The sequence below is a fragment of the Hoplias malabaricus genome, chromosome 8, assembly GCF_029633855.1.
Source record: "Hoplias malabaricus isolate fHopMal1 chromosome 8, fHopMal1.hap1, whole genome shotgun sequence".
Lineage (NCBI taxonomy): Eukaryota > Metazoa > Chordata > Actinopteri > Characiformes > Erythrinidae > Hoplias > Hoplias malabaricus.
The window spans coordinates 6350559-6373989 of NC_089807.1; the positions used below are offsets into that span (position 1 = coordinate 6350559).

Genomic DNA, 23431 nt, shown 5'->3' on the forward strand with positions numbered 1-23431 from the left:
ATGTTCTATAAATTACTATGAAGCTGAGTTGATGTTGGGGCTGGCACGGTGGTGCAGCAGGGAGTGTTGCAGTCAGACAGCTACAGGGGCCTGGAGGTTGTGGGTTCGATTCCTGCTCTGGGTGACTGTCTGTGAGGAGTGTGGTGTGTTCTCCCTGTGTCTGCGTGGGTTTCCTCCGGGTGACTGTCTGTGAGGAATGTGGTGTGTTCTCCCCGTGTCCGTGTGGGTTTCTTCCGGGTGCTCCGGTTTCCTCCCACAGTCCAAAAACACATGTTGGTAGGTGGATTGGCGACACAAAAAGTGTGTGTGTCTGTGTTGCCCTGTGAAGGACTGGTGCCCCCTCCAGGGTGTATTCCCGCCTTGCGCCCAATGATTCCAGGTAGGCTCTGGACCCACCGCGACCATGAACTGGATAAGCGCTTACAGATAATGAATGAATGAACGAATGAATGAGTTGATGTTGATTTTTTATTTATTAATTTATTTTTTACAAATTTTAGAAGTGAAGCAATCCAACTGTATTAAAGTGAAACTGTATAGTGAAAGAACTGTGCTATCTTCTCCTTCAACATCCATGGCAGATGTGCCCTCGAGCAAGGCACCTGACCCCGAACTGCTCCCTGGGTGCTTGGGTGGCTTTGCACTATTGTGTATGTGTGTGTTTTCCACTGTCACCAACAGGTTAAAACCAGAGACACAATTTCATTGTATGTTGTGTGCAGTGACAATAAAAGCATGATTAGGTTTTTAACATTTGATTCCAAACTTTTGAATGGCATAACTCTGAAATAAACATGTTTTGAAATCAATGTGTCAGTCCACTAAACAAACTCTAAACCCAGGCCACTGACCTGATCTGGAGAGGCCATGAAGTTAATGGCTGTGTAGTGGCGATCATCCTCCTGCAGAAGACTGAAGGTGAAGTGGTAGTCCATCAGAAGTTGATCTGAAGCAGAAAGGAGGCATAAAACATATGAACTTACAGTAGAAATACATTCAGAATTTTCCAAGAGTATTCAAAAGCCCCTGTATGCCAATGGGAGCATTGCAGTAAGCCAACTGACCCCTGCTGTAAAGTCTCACTGTGAAGCTATTTGGAAAATTTGAAGAATGACCAGTGCCACGGCAGATATTCTGACATTGCACATTTGAAAGAGTAACTGAAGGTCAGCTACTCTGTCCATCTCAGAGACAGAGGCTGATTAAAGCTCACAGATGAAAAAGACAGGGCTGATTCGATTCTCCATCAGGTCAGTGTTCACGTTAGCTGCGCAGCCCTTTTATCAGAGAGGGCATTGACTTGCCCTTGACACATCTGCATGCACAGCTGAAAAAAAAAATCAGCTAAATTACCTGCATTAGGATTTGAACTGAGCAAGCATATTGGGCTGAGAAAGAGCAGAATACTGTCAATTAATAAAAACCCTAGAGTATCTATACAGCCTGTGAAATAGTGAAAAGTGTGAAAAATACCGATGTTTTTATTTATATCTTTGTGACATATCCGTATAAAAATATGGTTCAAACAGTTCCTGACTCTGTAGTGTCTAGCCCTTCCATTCAGCTTCACCACGAGATCATATGTGACTCATAGCTGGTGTACTGAGGCTATAAAGAGGGGTTGAGTGTCATAACATACACATCATCTCACACACGCTAGCCAGCAGCCATAGCTCCTGAACACCAGAATATGCAAATCCACTGAAGCCTGGCAGGTTTGGACCGGTACTCGATTTTGAGACCTATGAGGAAAATTTTGGGCGGCGGCTGGGAGTGGTGTTGGTGGGACCAACAGGGGGCACTACCCTTGTGGTCTGTGTGTATCGCAATGCCCATGTCCCTGTGTTTTAACACAATGTCCAGGTAAATCTGTCACTATGTCTCGCCCACTCCCTCTTGTCACCTCTGTACCTAATAGCTGATGTGTGGTGAGGCATGGATGGATTGGCTGGAGTTGCATTGTCCAGGGGGACATTGGTGAGATAAGGTGGTTGAGACAACTTCCTTTTTCAGAATTGTTTCTCAAGAAATATTAAGAATTCTAAAATCACTTCAGCTTTTCAGCTTTAGGGCCAGATTGTCTGCTTTGGGTCTGAAAGGCTTTCTGGGGCTCAGAGTTCCTGAATAGGGAATCAACCCCAGTCCACTCTTAAAGACAAGTTGTGTTACCCAACGTACCTTAAACCTGGTCTTTCTGCTGCATGTTACTAAAGCCCAAGTCAAGTTGACTGCCCACTTCCACAATGAGGAGCTGGTCATAGATTTTAACAAATGAGGCCATAGTGAACAATATGAGTAAAACAGGTACGGCCACAACTGTCCAAGAAGAGTGTAAGTAAGAAGCCGTAAGTGACTCCTTTAGAGAAGTGCACAAAAAAAAAAGTGAGCGATGGAAGGAAATTGTGTCTGACAAATACTGAAACTGTGTTTTGTTCAGCAGCCATGCAGAGTTAGCAGCATTAGTCCAGATCAGATCAAAGGCACCATCTATTTCTTTTTCTCTTTTTATTCCTCTCTCTCGCTGTCTCTTGTATTCATGTTCTCGCCTCAAGCTGACAGCATTGCTTTGTTTATCCCAAAAGGGTCTTCAGTAAACTTCAGAGAGTTAGATAATTTTTTCTTTGTATCCCATGAAAGGGACACACAAGAATAGGAGAACCCAAAAGGGAGTTGATCATAAGGGTTTCTGTTGGTGTTATGTACAGTTTTCTGTTGCTCAGATACACATTTTGAGGTAACTAACTGTCCACACAGAGTCCCTGGTGTTTTCACCCATTCTTATATATGTCCTAAAGTTTGCTGACACAATTTCTACTGCAGATATACTGTAGGTGTTCAATTTCCTACCAAGTTTGTATAATCTTTCTTGGAAATCACTGACATATTTAATGGGATGCTCTGACACATCTGTATATGACCAAAAAGTCACCATAAAAAAAAAAAATCATCACATGGGAAACAATGATCTGATTGTGACAGCACAGATCCACCCCCCAGATCCATATGAACTTGAAAGGGGCTTCTTTCAATAGGAAAACACTAACCTAGATGAACCAGGGCAGCCTTGTCCTTAAGCATAGGAACACCTCACTTTGCTGAATCTTGAGAGTCCACCAACTTTAAGAGTTGGCATATGAATCAAATTGCACCAATGCTCTACCAATGTTCTCTTTAAGGACTGCATATATGGGTTCTGCAGGTCCCAAGGCATTCCCCTGCTTAAGGGCAAGGCCAACCTTTTCCGCCATGTTTGCGTTTCTCCTTGCAAAGGTTTTCAGGTTGCAGGGTTCCTTATGGGGGGCCGGTGGCTGGAACTGTGGTACCCAAAGTAGACCACAAAAACTGTACTCAGACTAAATCGGTGAATTATAGATTCTGCTGACACGGGTTTGTTTACACAGACTCAGACGTGAAATGGTCCAAGTGTGAATCAACATAGATTTTAAATCATCAGAGTTTTCCGATGGCAGGTAAAATGGGCTTCACGCCTGACTTTTGTCTTCCTAAGTGACACAGATGTGTTTTGAATATGCAGCAAAACACTTAATCTGATGTTTTCCATTCTGATGCAGACTCATGGTACAAACACAGCCAAAGGGATTACACCTGACACATGGCAAATTGCTACTTTGCATTGAGCCTGTTCAAGGATGAGTGATGATTGAAACAACAACAACAACTATTACGAGTGTGACTTGTAAATCTAATCCAAAGAGAAATCTTACTGTATGGGAATGTAATACAGGCAAACCACGCAAAAAAAATTACTCAAACCAAATTGCTTCTAAATGAAATTAGTTCTCTGGTTATTACACACACACAAAAAAGCCCAAATCACCTTCATTAAATGTGAGATGGAAGAGCTGACACTAAACTACATTCCCTGATCTCATCTGTCAACAATATGATTCTATGAATGATTACATTTGAACTCATTTACCTGAAAGGCTTAAGGAAATCTAAACATCAGTAACATTACACATCCTCCAGCCTAAGGCCTACCTTCACAACTAATGCTATCTCCAAGTTACAAAGCTGTGAGATGAAAGAACCTGGGGATTTTATTTAACGTCTGCAACCACAAACTTTATTATCCCCAATTTAGATTATTCACCTCTTTGTAATAAGAATAGATGAGAAAATGAGGAATTGCCTTTTTTTAGAGCCTAAGACCCCCTCAGAACTGAAATAATAGATTGATGTAAAATGTATATTTCCTCTCATGGCCCATTGACTTTTTTTTGCAGCTGAAATACAGAGAATTATATTACTTTTGGCTTCTGCAATTCCAGCCCTTCTGCAGGACTGACAGAGAATTATAACAAGGTGAAATAAACAGGAGGAATATCAACTATTTTAAGGTAAATTACTGTTAGAGATACAGCATGTTTAAAACTGTAGGGGTCATTGTGTACTAATAGGCACACAAAATGACCAGTGACCCGTTCACTCCAAGAATTCATCTTCTATAACTGATTCATTATGATCAGGGTTATGGTGGGTCCGTAGCCTACTCAGAACCATTGGGCACAGGGCAGGAACATTACACACTCACCCACTACCCCTCTCTCGCTCTCTCTCTCTCACACACACGTCTGGGCAATTCACCTACCAGTATTTCTTGATAGACTGGAACAAAACAGAGGATATTTTCCCCCTTGGAAACTCTCACAGGCATCACAATTCTCATAGACAATGACCCAGGCCGAAGCTCAAACTCAGGACTGCTATGTAGAAGTGACACTACATGTTGTACCACCTTGCAGCCCATCAGTGACAATATAATTAACAAAGACAGTGCGATATCATTGGCTTTTAATGTTAAATGATCAGTGGATGTACATTAATATCTGTGACGTTCTACTGCAAGAACATTTGTTAAAGGACACAGGGAGAACACACCAAACTCCTCATAGACAGTCACACGGAGCGGGACTCGAACCCACAACCTCCAGGTCCCTGGAGCTAGGTGATTGCGACACTACCTGCTGCACCACCATGCCGCCCTGGCCACTGATTAATTTATTTAAAACGTAGATCCAGAAGGTTTCTGTCCTATAAAGTGGAAACCTTGTGTGGTTACATAGGTGAAATATAATTAGGCATATTATGGAATGTCATGCTCCTTGGATATTAAGACATTGGTGTCAGTTACAACTTTTTTCATTTCATTGACAGTACAGTTCATATGGTGTTCGGGCGTTCGCGCAAAGAGCTTGATTAGGTCTTGATGACAGGCCTGAGGTGATGATGGACACACTCTGTCCCCTCATTAGAATCTGTATGCATAAATATGCCTGTATGTGTGAGAGTGTTGATGCTGATGCAGAGTGAGGGGCTTTGTTAAGAACTGCTCATTAGCTCCACTGGTCTTCCACTAGAGGAGATGTTTCATAACTGTCAGCATTTATTGCCTCATCGTATTGCGACTATTGGCTAAATGAGCGAGTAGCCAGTGTTGCATGTCGTCCAGTAGAGCTTGGCTTAAGGCTCTCCTATTATTCCACACCATCGCAAATGACCAGTGGAGTTTTTTTTTTTCAGGATAACAATCCTTACACACAGACTTATGCAAATGGCTTAATGGTAGGAAAAGTGTGGTTTTCTACCAATTTACACTGTGATAAGAATTCGTGAATTATCCTGGACTCAACTTATCTTAGCTCTTATCTCACTGAAGTCTGCTTATTGTTGAGTCCTTGAAAGGATTTGCATGTTTTAGCTGTAAATGGTCAGCTAATAAACTCAGCTAACAAAACTTTACATCACTTTTATTTGAAATCTCCAACTACAGTTCCAAAAACTCTCTAATTACAGCCATAACATTATGATCTTGTTTCTACACACATTGTCCATTTAATCAGGCCCACAGCAGTGCTACTAGAGTTTTTATAGCCCTCAGTGTCGCTGCTGGACTGTGAATGGTACACCAACCAAAAACATCCAGCCGACAGCGTCCTGTGTCACTGATGAAGGACTAGAGGACGACCGACACACTCTGTGCAGCGACAGATGAGCTACTGTCTCTGACTTAACATCTACAAGGTGGACCAACGAGGGAGGAGTGTTTAAGTGGACGGTGAGTGGACACAGAGTTTAAAAACTCTATCAGCACTGCTGTGTCTGATCCACTCGTACCACCCAAATCATACCTGCTCTGTTGGCGTCCTGGATGAAAATGGGAAAAATAACATGCAGATAGATCTGTACAACAGTGTGTAATTGTAGAAGTATGAGGTGCTCCTCTATGAACAGTGGAGCTAAAAATATGGTCAATAAATGTAGAAACAAGGAGATTGTTTAAATGTTATGGCTAATCTGTGTATGTCTGATCTATTGGCATGAAGGTATGATGTAACTGTACATCTGGACCCCACACAATTCTCCAGCAGCACAAATATGGACATTCTGTTGTAGCGTGGAGCAATTTGTTTACTTGTCTTGTTTTATTTATGAAGATCAACAATCTCCTTTGTGTTCTCTCTGATCATGCTGCCTGCTTGAACTCCAGTTTGTAGCAACGTCAATAATTATGGCACACCATGTGTAGCTGATCAATAACTATTCTACCACAATGTTTGTGTTCTATTGTTCTACCCAAAGTCTTTTGTTCCAGTGTTTGTTCATTCATCATTTGGACTAAAATCTTTTCAGGAGGAGTTTTGTTCCCTTTTGCAGCTTCTCCTCTTCTGAGAAGGCTTTAGACTAGACACTAGTAAGGATTTGATTTGGATGGAAAGTTCTAGATCAGCCTTTCTCAATCAGGATTGCATGGCACCCTGGTGTGCTGTCTGACTTTGTCAGAGATGTTGTCAAATATATTCTGACGTTGCTAACAAAAATAAAAATAAAAACAGAACAGGGATGTGGCCAACAATGAACTGGCAGCAAAGCCCAAATAATTTCAGCTCCAAGGCATTTACAACCGGTGGCATAGGTAAAAGCACAGGTCCAGTTTAGAGTGTGGAAATCTGGGGGAGGTTTACTTTCACTTGGTTGAAAGGGGGCAACACAACTTTATAAAAATTAGGCAGTGTCTTGTGTGTCTTGTGTCTCTCCCTCACGCACCAGCTCCAACTTACTGTGAATTAACAGTGGTTGTCCGGGTGGGCCTTGGTCATATCTGGAGCTACGGTGGCCTACTATTTGGGCCTACGGTCAGAAACTTTCAAAAGTAAAGTCAGAATATTTGCCCTTATCTTTCAGCATCTAAAAACCTCAGTGAGAGATTTAGTCAGTACTTTCCATCTGAGACTTTTGCACACTATGCACAGACGCTTCATCTGTCATGTCCAATCACAAGGCAATCCCACTATCCAGCTCCACCCACACAGCAAATTCACCAGTGTTATATCAACACTGTTAGTGTAATTAATTTAGTACTCTCAGTGTTAATTTAACATTAATAGTGTTGCTTTAACAATAATAGTGTTTGCTGGATAATTTGCTGTGTGGGTGGAGCTGGGTAGTGGGATTGCCTTGTAATTGGACATGACAGCCAAAAACACATTTCGCACTATTCTCAAGCAAATTATTCAATGAAAAATCCAGTTGATCTGCTGTTGTCAAAAAGTTGGGTTGCCAAGACTTCCCACTCATCCCAGACTCATCCCTTGACTCCATAAAAAACAGTTCCACTTCTCAACAGTCCAAAGCTGGGAGGCTTCACAGTCTTAGACCTGGTGTCCAGTGGCCCAGTAAAATAATTGTACAACAGAATATCAGCAACCATTCATTCATTCATTCATTTTAAATCTTTGCACATGTTGTGGTTAATGTGAAAATAAATCTTGAGCGTGGTCAGTGAGTCGCAGTGATGCAGATACTGAACTGGCATTATTCACTTTAGTTGTGGTCAAGACACTAATTCAGTCATAATGCACTCCAGTGATGAGCAGCGTTGTCATCATCATTAGGTTTATTGTGTTTGATGGCCCTAGTGTTTAGCCTTGTCATCGCTGACATTAGCGTGTTAGCGGCTGGTTAAATTAGCCTGTAATGAGGCCTATGAACATCAAGCCCCACGGTGGGGGATCACTGGTGGGCCCTCAGGGTTCACAGCTAGCTTCATTCAGTCAGACCGTGATCCATCCTTCTAATTGGTTGCATTAGTGAGTGTATGAAAACTGTCCAGTTGGGTCCCAAAGCCTCAAGGAAGTGGAGTTTGACTGGTGATGAACACAGTTGTGACAGGTCGATAATATGTGAGGCTGGAGAAAATCTGCTGCTTTTGACAGTGTCCTCTTAAAGTAACTACGATTGGGTTTTTTTCTTTGCTCCTGGGGCTCCCCCTAGTGTAATTGAATTTTTACAGCAAAGTACTGAAATCAGTCATGAGGAGGAGAGAGGGGGTGGTTTCCTACATTCCTTTAAAAGTTACATAGTGCAGTTTCTGAAGTGCTGAGCCAGGAGCAGCAATAACAGAGGCTGTAGTCTCCCTACAGGTCAGTGGAGCATCTCAATTATTTTGAAGCTGTAATTATAAGGTTAAAATACTACATAGTGTTCCTTTAAGTGACAGCTTTAAGGAGTAGAGATTTTGAACTAGGATTAGATGAAAGTCATAGCGTATAATTTCTTACATTGTAATATATTTCCTTCTAATGAAGTCCTCTTATGTGTATATTGTATATAAAGCATGCTCTCAATGTGTTTGAGTCCAAAATAAAAAAAGCATGCAAAGCATTCTGGTAGATTTATTGCCCACAGGTGTGAGTGATTATCCTTTTATTATCAGTCTTATCTTCTTTATTATCATTCTTCAATGATTAATTTGTATTTGCATTGTTTGCTAACAATATTCACCTTGGGTTTAGGAATTTTTTTTGGTTGTGACAATTATCCACCATCCAAAATTTGTTCAGCACGGGTGCAATGTCTGTTTCCAGTAATGGACAAGAGATAGGGTGTTGATCCATTCTTCTGCAACAGATGTGCTTCGGTCTAGAATTAAAAACTAAAAAGAAATGGTGGTGTTTCTGATAAAACAATCATTTGGTTAGTACACGTTTGGAGTGCTTTATTGTGCAGTCAGTGTCCAATCAGAGTAAAATGGTGGTCCATCTTTCCAGGATAAAGACTACTGAATATCAGACTGTGTTTAAAGACCTTCTTGACCCTGTGTGTCCATATGATCTGGAATGAATCTGACTGACAGGTACTTTTAATAGTCCGAAGCATGGTCGGGGTTTCAATTTTGAAAATGACTTGCTTTGACATATATCATTAAAGATGCATGTGTAGGTCACAAGCTGTTGTGCAGGAGGTCTGAGATCAAGCAGTGAGTATTCTACAAAACCACATGGCGTGAGGCCCAACTATCATTCACAGGGATGACAGTGCAATAGGCAATCCACAGGGTCAGGTAGCTATGATTATGGATAGATGGCCTAAGCTAAAGCAAAACTTGCTGAGACAAATCCTTAGAATTTGCAGTTACTGTCAGGGCTAATGACCAATGCTAAAATTCCAAGCATGGCCTAGAGTGTGTAAACAACTCTGGCATTATTTTGTGGAGCGGTGAAACGTTGTTCTCTGGAGGGATGGTGCACCATCCAATAAAATGCGGATGAGCTGAAGTGGCTTTTTTAATCCACTGTTAAAAATAAGTCTCTTATCTTTGAGATAGCACATGTTTAGGCAACCCACTAATGCCTCAGTAATGACCCATCCATAACAAAAGGGTCCAAATATTTGCGTGTATGTTTGACAGAGTAAAACACAATACTGATAAGTGAAGAGAGCAGACAAGTTTATTGATGACTCTGCTGCCATTAAACAAATAAAGGTGCTGTCTGGATACATCAGGCTTATCCGGAATGGCTGTAATCAGAATGGATAGTGTGCCGCCAGAGAGCTCTCTCAGGTGGGATGGAAGCAATTGAGAGCACATTGAAAGTTTTATCTTTTTTGCTGCTCACCAAGTTGTTTGCAAACTTGTTGTTTACGTCAAAAATGATAAGTTTTGGTTTCTCTTTAGAAACTATCATATTATCTGGATTATTATCCATTATCTGGGTACACTATTATTTATCTGGTCAACCACAATGTGTGCAAATTAATTATATGTTTTCATCTAAAGTGTGTGCCATTGGAGTCCCACAGGGTTCTAACCTAGGACGTTTGTTACTCAGCTTATAAATAAATGATCAGCAATCAGTATGCTGTGCTGTTGATATTCAGATCTATGCTAAGGACAGTCCTGTATACACATGGAATTCCTGCAGTGTAATTTCCTGCCAAATTATCTCAAGAAATGCATAATGTTGTTAAATCTTAGCAATTCTTGTAGAACTCTGAATGTTGGGAAAACGATTAAAACAAATGGATTATCCTGAGATCATGGCATGTGGGGTTAAGATTAAAAAAAAAATTATGATCCTTAATTTGAGGGATATTAGAAATTCACTTGCAGTGGAAGCCTCTAGGACATTATTTAACTCAACTAGTTTTTCTCATTTCTTTTATGGCATGTCTTGCTAGTCTCAGGCTTTTAAGATGATCATTAAACCACACGAAACACTATAAACAGCCTACAATGTTTGCCACGAATTCACAACTATATCATCATTTGCAAATGATTTCAAAAGCTCTCTAAAAAATTATTGAATCTTGATAATCAAATTCATTCATTTATTATCTGTAATCCTTATCCAGTTCAGGGTCGCGGTGGGTCCAAAGCCTACCTGGAATCATTGGGCGCAAGGCAGGAATACACCCTGGATGCACACTCACACCTACGGACACTTTTGAGTCGCCAATCCACCTACGAATGTGTGTTTTTGGACTGTGGGAGGAAACTGGAACACCTGGAGGAAACCCACTGAGACATGGGGGAAGATAATCAAATCATCTATTACTAAAATATCTGTCTGGTTTATAAGACTGCTCATAACATTACACCCTCATGTCTAAAGAACTTTGTACAGAGCTGCTCAGAAATTAGTGCAGGGCTTCAAGGTCTGCCTGCAAAGGGCAATGCAATATTCCTACAATGGTTCCCTCCTGTCCTCCTCCTCTGCTTTTTATAATAAACAACAGAATTAACTACCTATGTATTTGAAAGTTAATATGGTTTTGAAGAGGTTTTTTCATGAAACAAAGAAATTGCATTTTAGTCAAGAATGTTTGCATTTGTGTAATTGAGCTCTTTTTTTTTCATCCATACATCATTGTCTGTAACCAATGCAAAGCGCCAGTCCTACACAGGGTGACACACACTCACACATTCACTCACACCTATGGGCACTTTTAAGTCACCAATCCACCTGACCCATGCAGACACAGGGAGAACACACCACACTCCTCACAGACAGTCACCCGGAGGAAACCCATGCAGACACAGGGAGAACACACCACACTCCTCACAGACAGTCACCCGGAGGAAACCCATGCAGATGTAGTGGAGTATGAGCCAAATATGAATATCGGACAATCAAGAAATGAAAAGTTTTGAATTAAAACTTTTCCAGTCTGCAGAAGACTTTTCGTCTGCAACATAGCAGCCCCCACACACACACCCAATCTAAAGACATCAAAAGAACCCTTTTAAGTAACACATGGCCCCAACACCCCCCTTCTCTCTTTTAACTAACAGGAACTGTCGAGATAACTAACTTAAAGAGACAGGAACCTCAAACAAAGAAGAGAGCTTTTACGGCCCGTTTTTATGACAATGGCACCTAAATGTCTAATCCTTATCTTTCACGGAGATCAACAGATGTTCAAACCAAAGTGACCTCGAGTGAACTCCCGTGAACCAACAGCTGAAGCACGAATCAACAGCGACACCAAATGGACACTGGCGAAACTACGCCTCGCTCGGAGTCGCTGGAAAACAATAGCGGAAAATAATCAAACTCTGATTATTTGTGTATAAACGAACGTATGAATGTCACTTTCTGTACCCTCAGATGAATGCCTACCTTCTAATGAAATGATGTATAATGCCGATTGTTTCTATTACAAAGATCAGTTTTGTCTCTGAATGAGAGAAAATGGATTAATGTTTTATTTTTCAGCGTATCATCACGAATTGGACGTGAACAATGTACTCAAGATGGGACCTTATGTAAATGTCTGATATTAATAGTCCAATGTACTCATTGTTATAGGTTGATAACAGGTATAAGAATTTTGATACGAGAAACTCATATTCCTTATGTATGAATCACAGAGTCAAAACCCCCTCCTCCTACTCTCTCTCTCTCTCTCTCCCTCACGAGAGTCACGTGAGTCTGGACTCGCGTCCAATCAGAAAGAGGACGCCTCCCATTAGGGCGTGACCGCGCCAGCCTTGAAAAGGACAAACAGCAAGACAGACAAGGAGTTCGAAGTTTGAAGAGTCGCGAGGACTCTACAAAGTAACGGACCACTAAAAAAGGAGAGGACCACGAGGAGATCCGAGAAACCTTAAACAACAAAGAAACGCTGTCTCTTCCACGCCGACAACGAAACAAAGGAACCCTCTCAGAGACTTCAGAAAAGCTTACGAGAGACGTCTCGAAATTAGCTAAGAGTATGAAGTTTAACTAATAAGTCGAATAATTTGAATATCTTTCTTTTCTTTTAATCTTGTTTATGTTTATTACCTACCTAAGTTTAATCTCACGACTAATCGAAGCAGGGGAACTTATTCGTGGCCAGAATAAGGAAACACTGCCGAGGTACCATAGAGTCTTAGAATAAGTGAGTTTATTGAAGCGGTTTTTCAGTTCTGGAGCTGCAGCAACCAGCGAACTTTCGTCTAAACGTCCATATTTTGGACTCTCCCACTCCGGACCGAAGGCCGAAGAGAGGATCCTGCCGCCTGCGTCATCACCCTCCGGGTACGCCCGAGACAACTCAATCAACAAGAAAGACCTCCACGCTAAACCAGCCTGGACGCTTCTGCGGTAAGAACCGCGAGACTAAGTGAGACGCCTCCATTCCCAGGATTCCAAAGAGCCTCTGCATCCAAACGAGTGGTAAAAACCCGACGAAAAGTAAGCTAAACTTATGCACTTCCAGAGCTGAACACCGAATTAAGTTCTTGATAAATTCTGCATTAATTAAACCTTAGTTAGTAACCTTAGTCACAAGTTAGAAGTGCCTAGCTCACCTTAAGGTCAAAATCAGTTCCCCCTGCCGGACACCGTGAGATTACAAGGTTGTGCTATGTTAACTAAATATCTTCTTTTTATTAATAAAACTCTCATTATTTGAAGTCACAGTGTTTGCAATTTATTCATTAGAATTTCTGAAAATCCTGAAGAACTCATTTAGCATGATTATTATTCATTCTCAAACTAATTATTAATGTTTTAATTGCTTAAACCAATTATAAATCTTAATTAATATCATTAAGTCAAATATCAGAGGTTGGAGGAGTTTGAATAAGGTCAAGGCTATAAAACAAATTATAAAATTATATATATATGTATCGGGGTGTATGACCAACATCCACTACATATAAAATATATATATTTTATTGGCGCCCACGCGAGGCAGGAAAAAGGCTTTTTAATGAGCAAACTGCAAAACACTGAATATCAGCTTGGGTTTATGAAATACTTTTCACTGTGTGTGTTGATGAATAACGATTGAGATTCAAAGCTTGATGTGGGTAATTTCGTGTTGTGTTTGTTACTGCTGAAAAACTGTTCTGTGATATATACCGGTTAGAAAATAAGCTTGGTTGTTTTTGAAAGAGCGCGGCTCTGCGCCATTTTGCATGCATTAAATTGAGGCCTTAGGCACGTCTAAATAGCGCGAAACTCCGCTTTTAAGACTTTGCCTTCGGTTCGACCCCTTGGCCGCGAATCCCGGCGAGAGACCACCGAACCGAATACCCCCGTTCGTTTTAAACTGGGTCGCTACCAGCGTTAATAACGAGATCGCGCGCTAGGCGATTGGGAGGTTATTAGACAGCCGAAAATACGGCTTGTGTGAAGAGCCATCTGCTCTTGTCAGCTGTTCCAGTTAAACTGAACGCGTATTCAGAAAGGAACGAACCCCTTTTAAGGGGCGGAGCTGAAACTAAGGAGGGAAATTCAAAACGCCCCCAAAACAGAGGAAGACAAATTCCCTCTTGTGGTATAAGTGCGTAATTGCAGGGAAAAATACTTCAAAACTAGCGTCTATTGAAGCGTGTCCTCCCTTGCTCCTCCTTGTGGTCAAGTGGTGCTACCCTTGACGTTTGATTCCCGTACACCCTCTAGTGGTTGGGAGGTTGTCCGCCGAGACAACATAAGTGTTTAGCAGCCCTCTGGTGTTTAAAAGTTGTCATTACAGATGAAAATCTTTTAAAATACCTTAGTGTAAAATCTCTGTTCCCCTTTTAAAATTTTAATTTTTATTTTTTTGATAGAGTATCTGAGCGTTTAAAATCCTTATTCCATTTTAGATTTTAATCTGATAACACCCTCTAGTGTTGAAACTTCCCGCTACAGTGGAAATTCCCATTTGTGTTAGTGTATCTGCTGGTACCGTGTCTATTGGGACTCTCACCAGCGCCGACTGGTGTCCATTGCTGCTATTGCATTGTAACTTGCTTGTCGCCCTCCGGTGTCCTAGTCTGGTATTACAATTTAAGTTCAACTTAAATACTGAAGCTCGCTGTTGCCATTCAGACTTACCTTCAGTACCCTCTGGTGGAGAAAACTTGCTATCACAATTGAAATTGTCGACCAGTTCACACTGATAAGACCTGGTATCACAGCTCTAGTGGCTGTCTCTAAACTCTGCACATCTGAATAATTACAAGTAAAGGCTTGGAAGCATAATAAGTTGATACAACTACAGCAGACAGTGTGCAGTAATTAGAGATTGACACTTTAACTCGATACCAGATCACAAACGCAGTTAAAAGAGAGAGTCTTTTAATCTTGCTATCCTTAATAATTCTTTAATTCGGAAAATTCTTTTACTTTCATAATTCCTTAATTGGAAATTATATCTAATAATAAAACTCACTTAATATTAAAATTCCTTCATCCAAATTTTTCGACAATTCTTTAATTCAAAATTTTTAATAATTTTAATTATTGAAAAAAAAAATTTTTTTTCTCTTTCTCTCTTCTTTTATTCACTCGCGCATAGCAACTTTCACTCCACCCTCTCCTACTAACAGACTTCCCTTAGAGATTCACAAGTGAACTCTAACACCATACATACTAGCAGTTACTCTTAGAGCACTCGATACAGGTGAATTTAGTTCAGATTTAGTTAAGAAAAGGGATTAGCGGAATTAATCCTAACTAAATAGAAGTAAGTTACACCTCGCGGTTAAAACACAGCTAACATGGCAGAAGGGACTTTTTCCTCGGAAGTATATATAGAAGGTTTGTGGGATGAGGCATTCTCTGTTCTGACCAGCATCACCAGTGATGTGATGCCGGGACTCGCAGAAACTGTGCAGAAAACCTCACAGGCGCATCGTGACCACATGGTGGCTAAGTGGGTAGAGAACCACTTAACCGACATCCTCAAGGGCAAGCCCCTAACTGAGGCATTAGGTCAGATAGCCCTCCTCGCTGTAGTACAGCTCAGAGCCAGCGAACGTGAGCTTGAGGTATCAAGGCGACAGCAGGCAAAGGTAGAGGCAGAGCTAAGTCGACTTCAAAGCGAAATAGCTGAAGGGAACACGCTGCCCCAGGTCACACCCGATGTGCCACCTAGTGCCGCTACAGAAAGACAAGGCCAGCAGGAAGATAGTGAGGATCAGGAACCAGACTCAGGGACCGTAACCTTTAGAGCTGCTGCAGCACCTCCTCTGGTATCAACGGGTATTTCCCCTTCCCTTGTGTCTCCTGTCAGTCGTCCCTTACAACGCCCTGCTAGACCCAGAGCACTGCAACCCAGTGTCTGGTCCCCTCAACCTTTACCCTCTCATGGTCCCTCATACAAGGACCTAGATAAAATCGCGCGTAATATAACCCGCTTTGATCCCAAACCTGACGGTTCTAATGATATCTTTTCCTACCTAAAAGATATTGACTTCTACCTCCAAAGGTTCCCCGGGATCACCATAGATGACAGACTATATGTGATTAAACTGACCTCCAACCGAGACGTCAGTAACTTCATTGAACGTCAGCCAGACTATGTAAAAGCGCGATATGATGTGCTGTGCCAAGCATTGGAGGAAGAATTCTCCAATCACCTGTCACAGACCGGACTGGCCGCTGCTTTGAACATAAAACAGCAACGCCAGGAATCCCCTCAGCAATATTATAATCGACTCAGACAGGCGTACTTCGGACCTAGAAATGACTCCGGAATGGAGGAAGAGTTAAATTTCAAATCACTATTTATCCAAAACCTCCATCCCCACACCAGTCACCAGTTGGGAGTCTCAGCTTGCCCTCGCACCCTGTCTAGCAGGCAGCTGCTTGATTTAGCACTCAGAGGTTTCCTCAAAACCCAACAAATTCCCAACAGGCGGTCCGAAACACCCCAAGTCTTCAATGTCGACTCCAGTTCCCCACATTTAGAGTTAGAAGGTGCCACCCAGGCCGATCCACAAAGATCCGCCCTGGACCCTTCCTCCACTCCGTGGACCAGTGAGGGCCCGAAACCTCATCCGCCCTCACACCAATACAAGCGCTACCCTCCTCGCAGGCCAGACAGAAATCACGACAAAGATTTCTGGAACCCTCGGGACAGGGCTGGGTATGGTCGTGACTATTACCCTGTAGAAAACCGCGGTGCGGGCCGTGGAAAACCATCACATCCCCATAAGGGATATGAGCGAACAGCTCCGAACCAGCTTTCTAATTCCTATAGAGAAAAGAAAGAGAAATACTGGTATCAAAATAAAGAAAATCACACTAAAGACAAGCTTAAAGGCACGGAACCCAGCTCTAAGGAGTTAGAGGACATCCGCCGAATGCTTGCAATGATTTGCAAAGAGAAAAAGAAAAAACCTGACGTTCTTTCTATCACCTCTTCGCGGTCTAACCCAAAGCCATCCTCTAACACCCCAGAAATGTTAGAAAGTTATGTAGGAGAAGTGACAAGCGAAGCTCCGTCTTGCAGCGCACCGTGCAATCTCCTCGTGACCCAAACAAACACTGAAAACCCGATGATACAGGGGGGTGACTCGCAACCACCCTCCAGTGCTGTTTTAGTTGTTCAGTTAGACGGTAAAGAAGGTTTAACGCCAAATGACCCTTCAGTCATTGAAGGCGACACACCCGTCCGACAATTCATGGGACACTTAACTGAGAAAGGGGTTGCACGCAAATTCTACTTGTCCACCATTGTGGAAAGAAGGCTAGTACATGAGGCCCTATTGGACACTGCATCAGATGTCACGCTCATGTCTTCCGCCTTGTTCCACCAGGTTCGAGCCATTGCGCGGCGTGAAAATCGCGAGATACAGCTCCAAAACTGTTCTCTTAAAATTCAGCCGTATTCACATGCAGGCCTCACTATCCAATCTATGGCACTAATACACTTAGCCATTGGACCAATGACTTTAGTGCATCCAGTCCATGTGTCTCCTCTCGAAACAATTCCCTTCCTCATCGGCAAAGATCTCCTTAATCGCTTCGAACCACTGATTGACTTCAAAAGGTCAAAGATCTGGGCACAAGTGCGTGAGCCTTTACCCATCTGCACCCCACACCACCGGGAAGCTCAGTGTTGCCGCCTCGAAATCCGGCCTGAATCAATAGGAGATCCACCAAGTCAGATCCCTCACTTCGAGGAAGAGGAAACTGAGCCCATGGCGGCCACACCAGAGACAGCAGTCTCTCCCTGGCCCCCTAGTGCCATATTAGAACAACGGAACACATTCCTATGCACTTTCACACAGCCGTCCACAACAGACGCTCCAGGCCTTCCCATCGTGAATGGTCTCACAATGCAGGACTATCATGTAGACAATGCAGTTCTGGCTCTATGGACCGACCAGTCCGCCATAAGCCAAACCCTTTTTAATACTCTGCGCCTCACTCAACCAAATATTCCTTTGGTGAGCAGTCCTTGTCGCTTTCCTCTTAACCTGACATCAAAAGCAATGTCACCCACTGATGGAATTTGCGCTTTAACCGTCCAGTGGAACAAAAGGGTAATCACCCATTATTTCTTAGTCGTCCCTAACTTGCCGCACGACGTTTACATTGGAAGTGACTTCTTGGTGCGCCTCGACGTCCACGTAGACACCCTCAATAGTGTACTGTGGTCTTTGACTGATGTTTCAACGGAAACCTGGTCCTCCGATCTCAGCAACCTAGGCTCAGGACAAACTATTCCCGAGGTATGTTAGGTCACTAACCAAGGTTCACTTGTGGTACCTGCGAACGCAGCAAATGTACCCATCCGCTTAGTCATGCGACCTGGCCAACACTTAAGCCACGCGCATGCACTTTTCCAACCGTCACCTCAGTTCTTCGAACTAGGCCTCACCCTCGAAGCCACACCTTTGGTGGAGACGCGAGCAAGATCCACCTATCTATTCGTACGGAACGAAACCACTCAACCCTTGACGATCCCTCACTCATCCCCTCTGGGTTGGTTAGTCAGTACGAAATTCCATGACTTCGAGTTGCGAATTCCGATCATAGGGCCAATGCCTGAATCCCTGCTTCTTGACCAGGCAGAATCAAAGGTGTTCTACACTCATCCGACACGAGCTGTTGCCCTCTTCTCAGCTCTGGACATGAGTAACGACGCCATTTGCAGGATAGATCTCGCTGACGACAGTCAAATGACGATCACGGTCCTTTCCATAGATTCATCCCCGGAATCCTCCCGGGAACCATCTCTTCTTCCCGAAGCGGGAGAAAACACTTCAAATCCGCGTACTTCGAAAGAACTATCTGACTCCGAATTTCGTATCCAAGTCGAACAAGTTCTAAAGGAAGCCGACGCCCTCCAAAGCAAAAAAGAACGTGAGAAACTCTGTGAAGTGCTCCTTAAATATCAAAAATCTTTTTCCAAAGATTCAACGGACTGTGGTCTCACTGACATTCATTCAGTACGTATTCCCACTCGTCCAGGAGCACCACCCACGTTTGTCCGCCAATACAAAATTCCGTTGGCATCCTATGAACCGGTACAAGAAATCATTGATGACTTGCTGGAAAAGGGCATAATTCGACCCTGTAACAGCACGTACTCGGCACCATTATGGCCCGTCATAAAACCAAATGGTAAATGGCGCTTAACCATCGACTATCGGAAACTAAATCAACAGGTTCCCTTGTCTCGATGGCCGATGACACAATTGGAGCAAGAGCTTCCCTCGGTCCGAAACGCTAAATACTTTTCCACCATCGATGTAGCCTCTGGCTTCTGGACCATCCCGGTGCAAGCAGAAGACCAACACAAGCTCGCTTTCACTTTCGCAAACCGACAGTACACATTCACTAGGTGCCCTTTTGGATATGCCAACTCACCCGCGGAGTTTAATATTTTCTTAAACAAAGCATGCCCTGATGCCCGCGAGCGAGGCACCCTCATATATGTGGACGACATACTCATGCGTAACCACTCCCTACAGGCACACATTGACGAGATTGATCATGTTCTTGACCAGCTTACAACAGCAGGTGCGAAAATATCACTCTCCAAATGTCAGTGGTGCAGAACAAAGGTGAATTACGTCGGTCTGCTCGTAAGCACTGATGGTGTTGAACCACAAGTGAGTCGAGTGCAAGGGGTAACAAACCTCGCAGCACCCACCAATCTTAAGGAACTCCGCAGTTTCTTAGGAGTATGCAACTACTCACGACAATTCATAGAGAACTATGCGGACCTAGCTCGTCCACTTTATGACCTCCTGAAAAAGGACACTCCGTTCACCTGGGGCGAAGCCCAGGAACACGCCATGCAGGCACTAAAATCGAAACTGTGCACGGCTCCATGCCTTGCCTATCCTGACAGTAGCAAAGAATTCTACCTAGAAGTAGGGTTCTCGAACCACTGTCTCAGCTCCGGTCTGTATCAATTACACGATAGAGACAAACGTGTCATAGCCTATGCTAGTAAAACTATGCTGGCTGCCGAAAACAAATACAGTGACTGCGAAAAAGCACTACTAGCAACAGTGTGGGCAGTCAAACATTTCTCCAACTACCTAGGTGGTCAGAAGGTGATTGTTGAAACTCATCATCAACCAGTCACTTTCCTAAACAGCCAACGAATTCGAGAGGGTGTAGTAACTAACGCTCGAGTAGCATCATGGCTAATGGCTCTCCAAAGCTTTGACTTAGAGGTGCGTTACGCGCAAAACTACAAGAGCCCCCTAGGCACAGGCCTTGCTTCCTGCAGGCGATGCGAAGGAAACATTCCTTCCCAAGTGCCACAAACTCCAGAAACCCTCTTACCCACCGTGGCTAACCACCACTATTTCGATCCTAACACATGCAAAGACCTTGTCACTGCGTATGTAGATGGTTGTTCGTTCCGCCGAGAACACACCCTGATGGCAGGGGTGGGTATTATCGGAATAAACGGATGGCCTCACGAACCCCTAAGTTTCAAATTGGGTGCTCAGTCCTCCCAATATGCTGAAATAGCAGGAATTCTTATCACAATCCAGTCTGCAGTCCAGAAAAGCATAAAAACGTTGGTGATCTGCACAGACTCCAACTACGCGCGCCTAAGCTTCACATGCCACTTGAGACTGTGGAAAACCAACAACTACACCACGTCAAACAAAAAGCCAGTTAAACACAAAGAGCTTTTCGCGGCATGCGAACACTTGGTAGACACACATGACCTGCAGATCTACTGGAAGAAAGTGAAGGGTCACTCCCGAGTCCCGGGAGATGACAAAGAATTCAATGATCAAGCAGATAGCTTAGCCAAGCAAGGGGCCCGCGAAGGCACATCGTGGACATTCGATCCCTCCCTTTTTCCAAACCCACCCGACATCGAAGTCCTAGCTGTCACACGGTCTCGAACTGTAACAAAGGCGTCGCCTGACAATGCCAAAACTACCATTGTCTCTATTAACCCTGCTTTTTCGGACGCTGACTTAGTTACTCTCCAAGCTCGAGACCCATCCATTTCTAAAATGCTTAGCCATGTCTCTGACCCTTCTACTAATCCCATCGCAGCACAAGATCTTGACACCATACCAGGCCTTAAAGACCTATACGGCGCCAAAGCGTCCCTCCAAGTCGTCAAAGGCTTGCTAGTTCATGCCACTGACTCGCACACTTCACCTACGTTCGTGGTTCCTCAGTGCCACAGGGGGGTGATGCTGATGCACGCCCATGACTCCCCATCTGCGGGACACAAAGGGGTCAAAGCAACACACCATGCGCTCAGGCAGGTGGCATATTGGCCCCACATGGTAAAAGATGTGGCTGACTACATTAAAGGCTGTCTGGTATGTTGCCAATTTCAACCCTCGAATCCTCTTCATAGAGCCCCCTTGCAAAAGAAAGGAGTATCCTTCCCTTGGTCAAACCTCCAGATAGACTGGGTTGGACCACTCACTCGAACAGTAAGAGGTAACAAGTACTTCCTCACAGTCATGTGTGCATTCACTAAATGGGTAGAATGCCTCCCCGCACCAAATGACACAGCGTTAACCACTGCATACTTACTGATGAACCATGTCTTCTCACGGTTTGGCCTACCCAGCCGTGTCGACTCTGACAGAGGGACACATTTCACAGCTGAGGTCATGCAGCAGCTCTGGCAACTCTTAGGAGTAAAAACCAGCCTTCACATTAGCTACCATCCTCAAAGCTCAGGTCAGGTAGAGCGAGCCAACCGAACTGTTGTTAGCATACTGAAAAAGTACGTAGCAGCAAACCAACGAGACTGGGATGTCAAACTTCCCCTCGTACTGATGGCCATACGGGCGACCCCACACGACGCGGTCGGGGTCTCACCCTTTGAGTTGATGACAGGGAGACAAATGACTCTGCCTCTACATCTGTTATATCAGCCAGGTGAAGCTAGCATAGCCGTAGCCTACACCACTCATCAGTATATGGAGGACCTACAGAAACACCTCAAAGCTACTTTCGCCTTTGCCCAACAGAAACTGGAAAAAAGTGCAGAAGGTCGCAAAGCGTACTATGATCACAAAGCATCCCACGACGAACTCCAAATAGGGGACAAGGTATGGTACTACATCTTTGTCCAACCTGTTGGAAGGTCGCGAAAAACAGGGGGGAATTTGGCCCGCAAATTCCTACCCCGATGGTCCGGTCCCTATAAGATAACAGACAAACTGTCCCCCGTTGTTTACAGGATCAAAATAAACAAAGCTCGGGGCAGTACCGAATTCAAATGGGTCCACCGCAACCAAATCCGACCACACACAACCCCCATGGGACTTGTAGGGGATACTAACGCTTGTGTTAGATCATAAACGACAGAACCAAAGGCAGGGAGGGTGTTAGTTAACAAACAACTATAACCTTCTACTCACACCTTAGTTCTCCTATCCCTTTTCCCTTTTTCTCTCACTCTTTAGCAGGCAACGAGCTTCTAACCAGACTGAGGACACTCAGGGTGCAAGACCCTAGTCCCTCATCGTCAATTATTGTAGAGTGCTTACCCTAGGAAATTTTTATCAAAAAGGGGGGTATCGTGAAAATTTCTTATAATTTATCTAAACGACTCGCCGTAAATACCCTAAATCTAACCATGAGCATCTCTTCCGGTAGGATGGCCCCGCTGCTCATTCTCCTGATCGTCGGCTCCCTAGGAACCGCTGTGCTCCCTGAAGTGATTGAACCAGGTCCTGACTCAGGAATAATACTGAAAGACCAGCCGGGACTGCTAATCACTAATTGCCGCCTCCATACCCAGAGAGTATTTGTACGGTTGAATCCCGCCGAAGCGTGTAGCAAAAACCTACCGATAACCACGCTGCAGACTGGCCGGAATGGAGTTAGATGGACTGAGGAAGCTATCAGCCATGCTGAAGCCGACGTAACTCACATGCTCCGCCAGTTACAAAAGTTTACCGTAACGCAATCAGAACTAAATGGTTTTAATAAACGACCTAAACGCTTCATAGGCGGATTGTTAATGGCAGCTGCAACTGTGGGATCACTACTGAGTCTCGGAACGTCCGCCGTCAATGCCGTCAATGTAGCCACTGTTAAACGTCAAGTAGGGGAATTGCAAGCGGAAATTCCGAACATTAAAACCCAATTAGACAAACAGCAGCAGCACCTGCAAACCATTGGGCAAACCCTACGTGGCACCGTCGTAGTGCTCAACGCTCACAGTGTCGCTTTGAACAAAACGCTCCAGACGGTTAACTCCATGCTTTCAGTAGTACAACTTGACCTTGCCCACATCCAGCTTGTGAATATGTTATTGTCTGATATGCTACAAGAAATCAGCTCCTCTGTAGATAGCCTAGCCATGGGAGAATCCCTCCTTACCTGGTGCCCCTATCCTTAGTACAGGAGATTTTATCCACAGCAACTCGAGAAGTAGTTACTGATCTCCAGGCCCACCTAGCCTATAC

At 43.7% G+C, this 23431-nt stretch overlaps 1 protein-coding gene across 1 annotated transcript in view; it reads right to left on the bottom strand.

Moving 5' to 3' along the window:
* Window positions 1-23431, bottom strand: part of atrnl1a (attractin-like 1a) — a 301564-nt gene that overhangs the window by 150032 nt on the left and 128101 nt on the right. The window contains exon 23 of the mRNA XM_066679153.1: window positions 852-946. Coding sequence (XP_066535250.1) covers window positions 852-946 — 95 coding nt within the window. The remainder of the gene's footprint in view (window positions 1-851; window positions 947-23431) is intronic.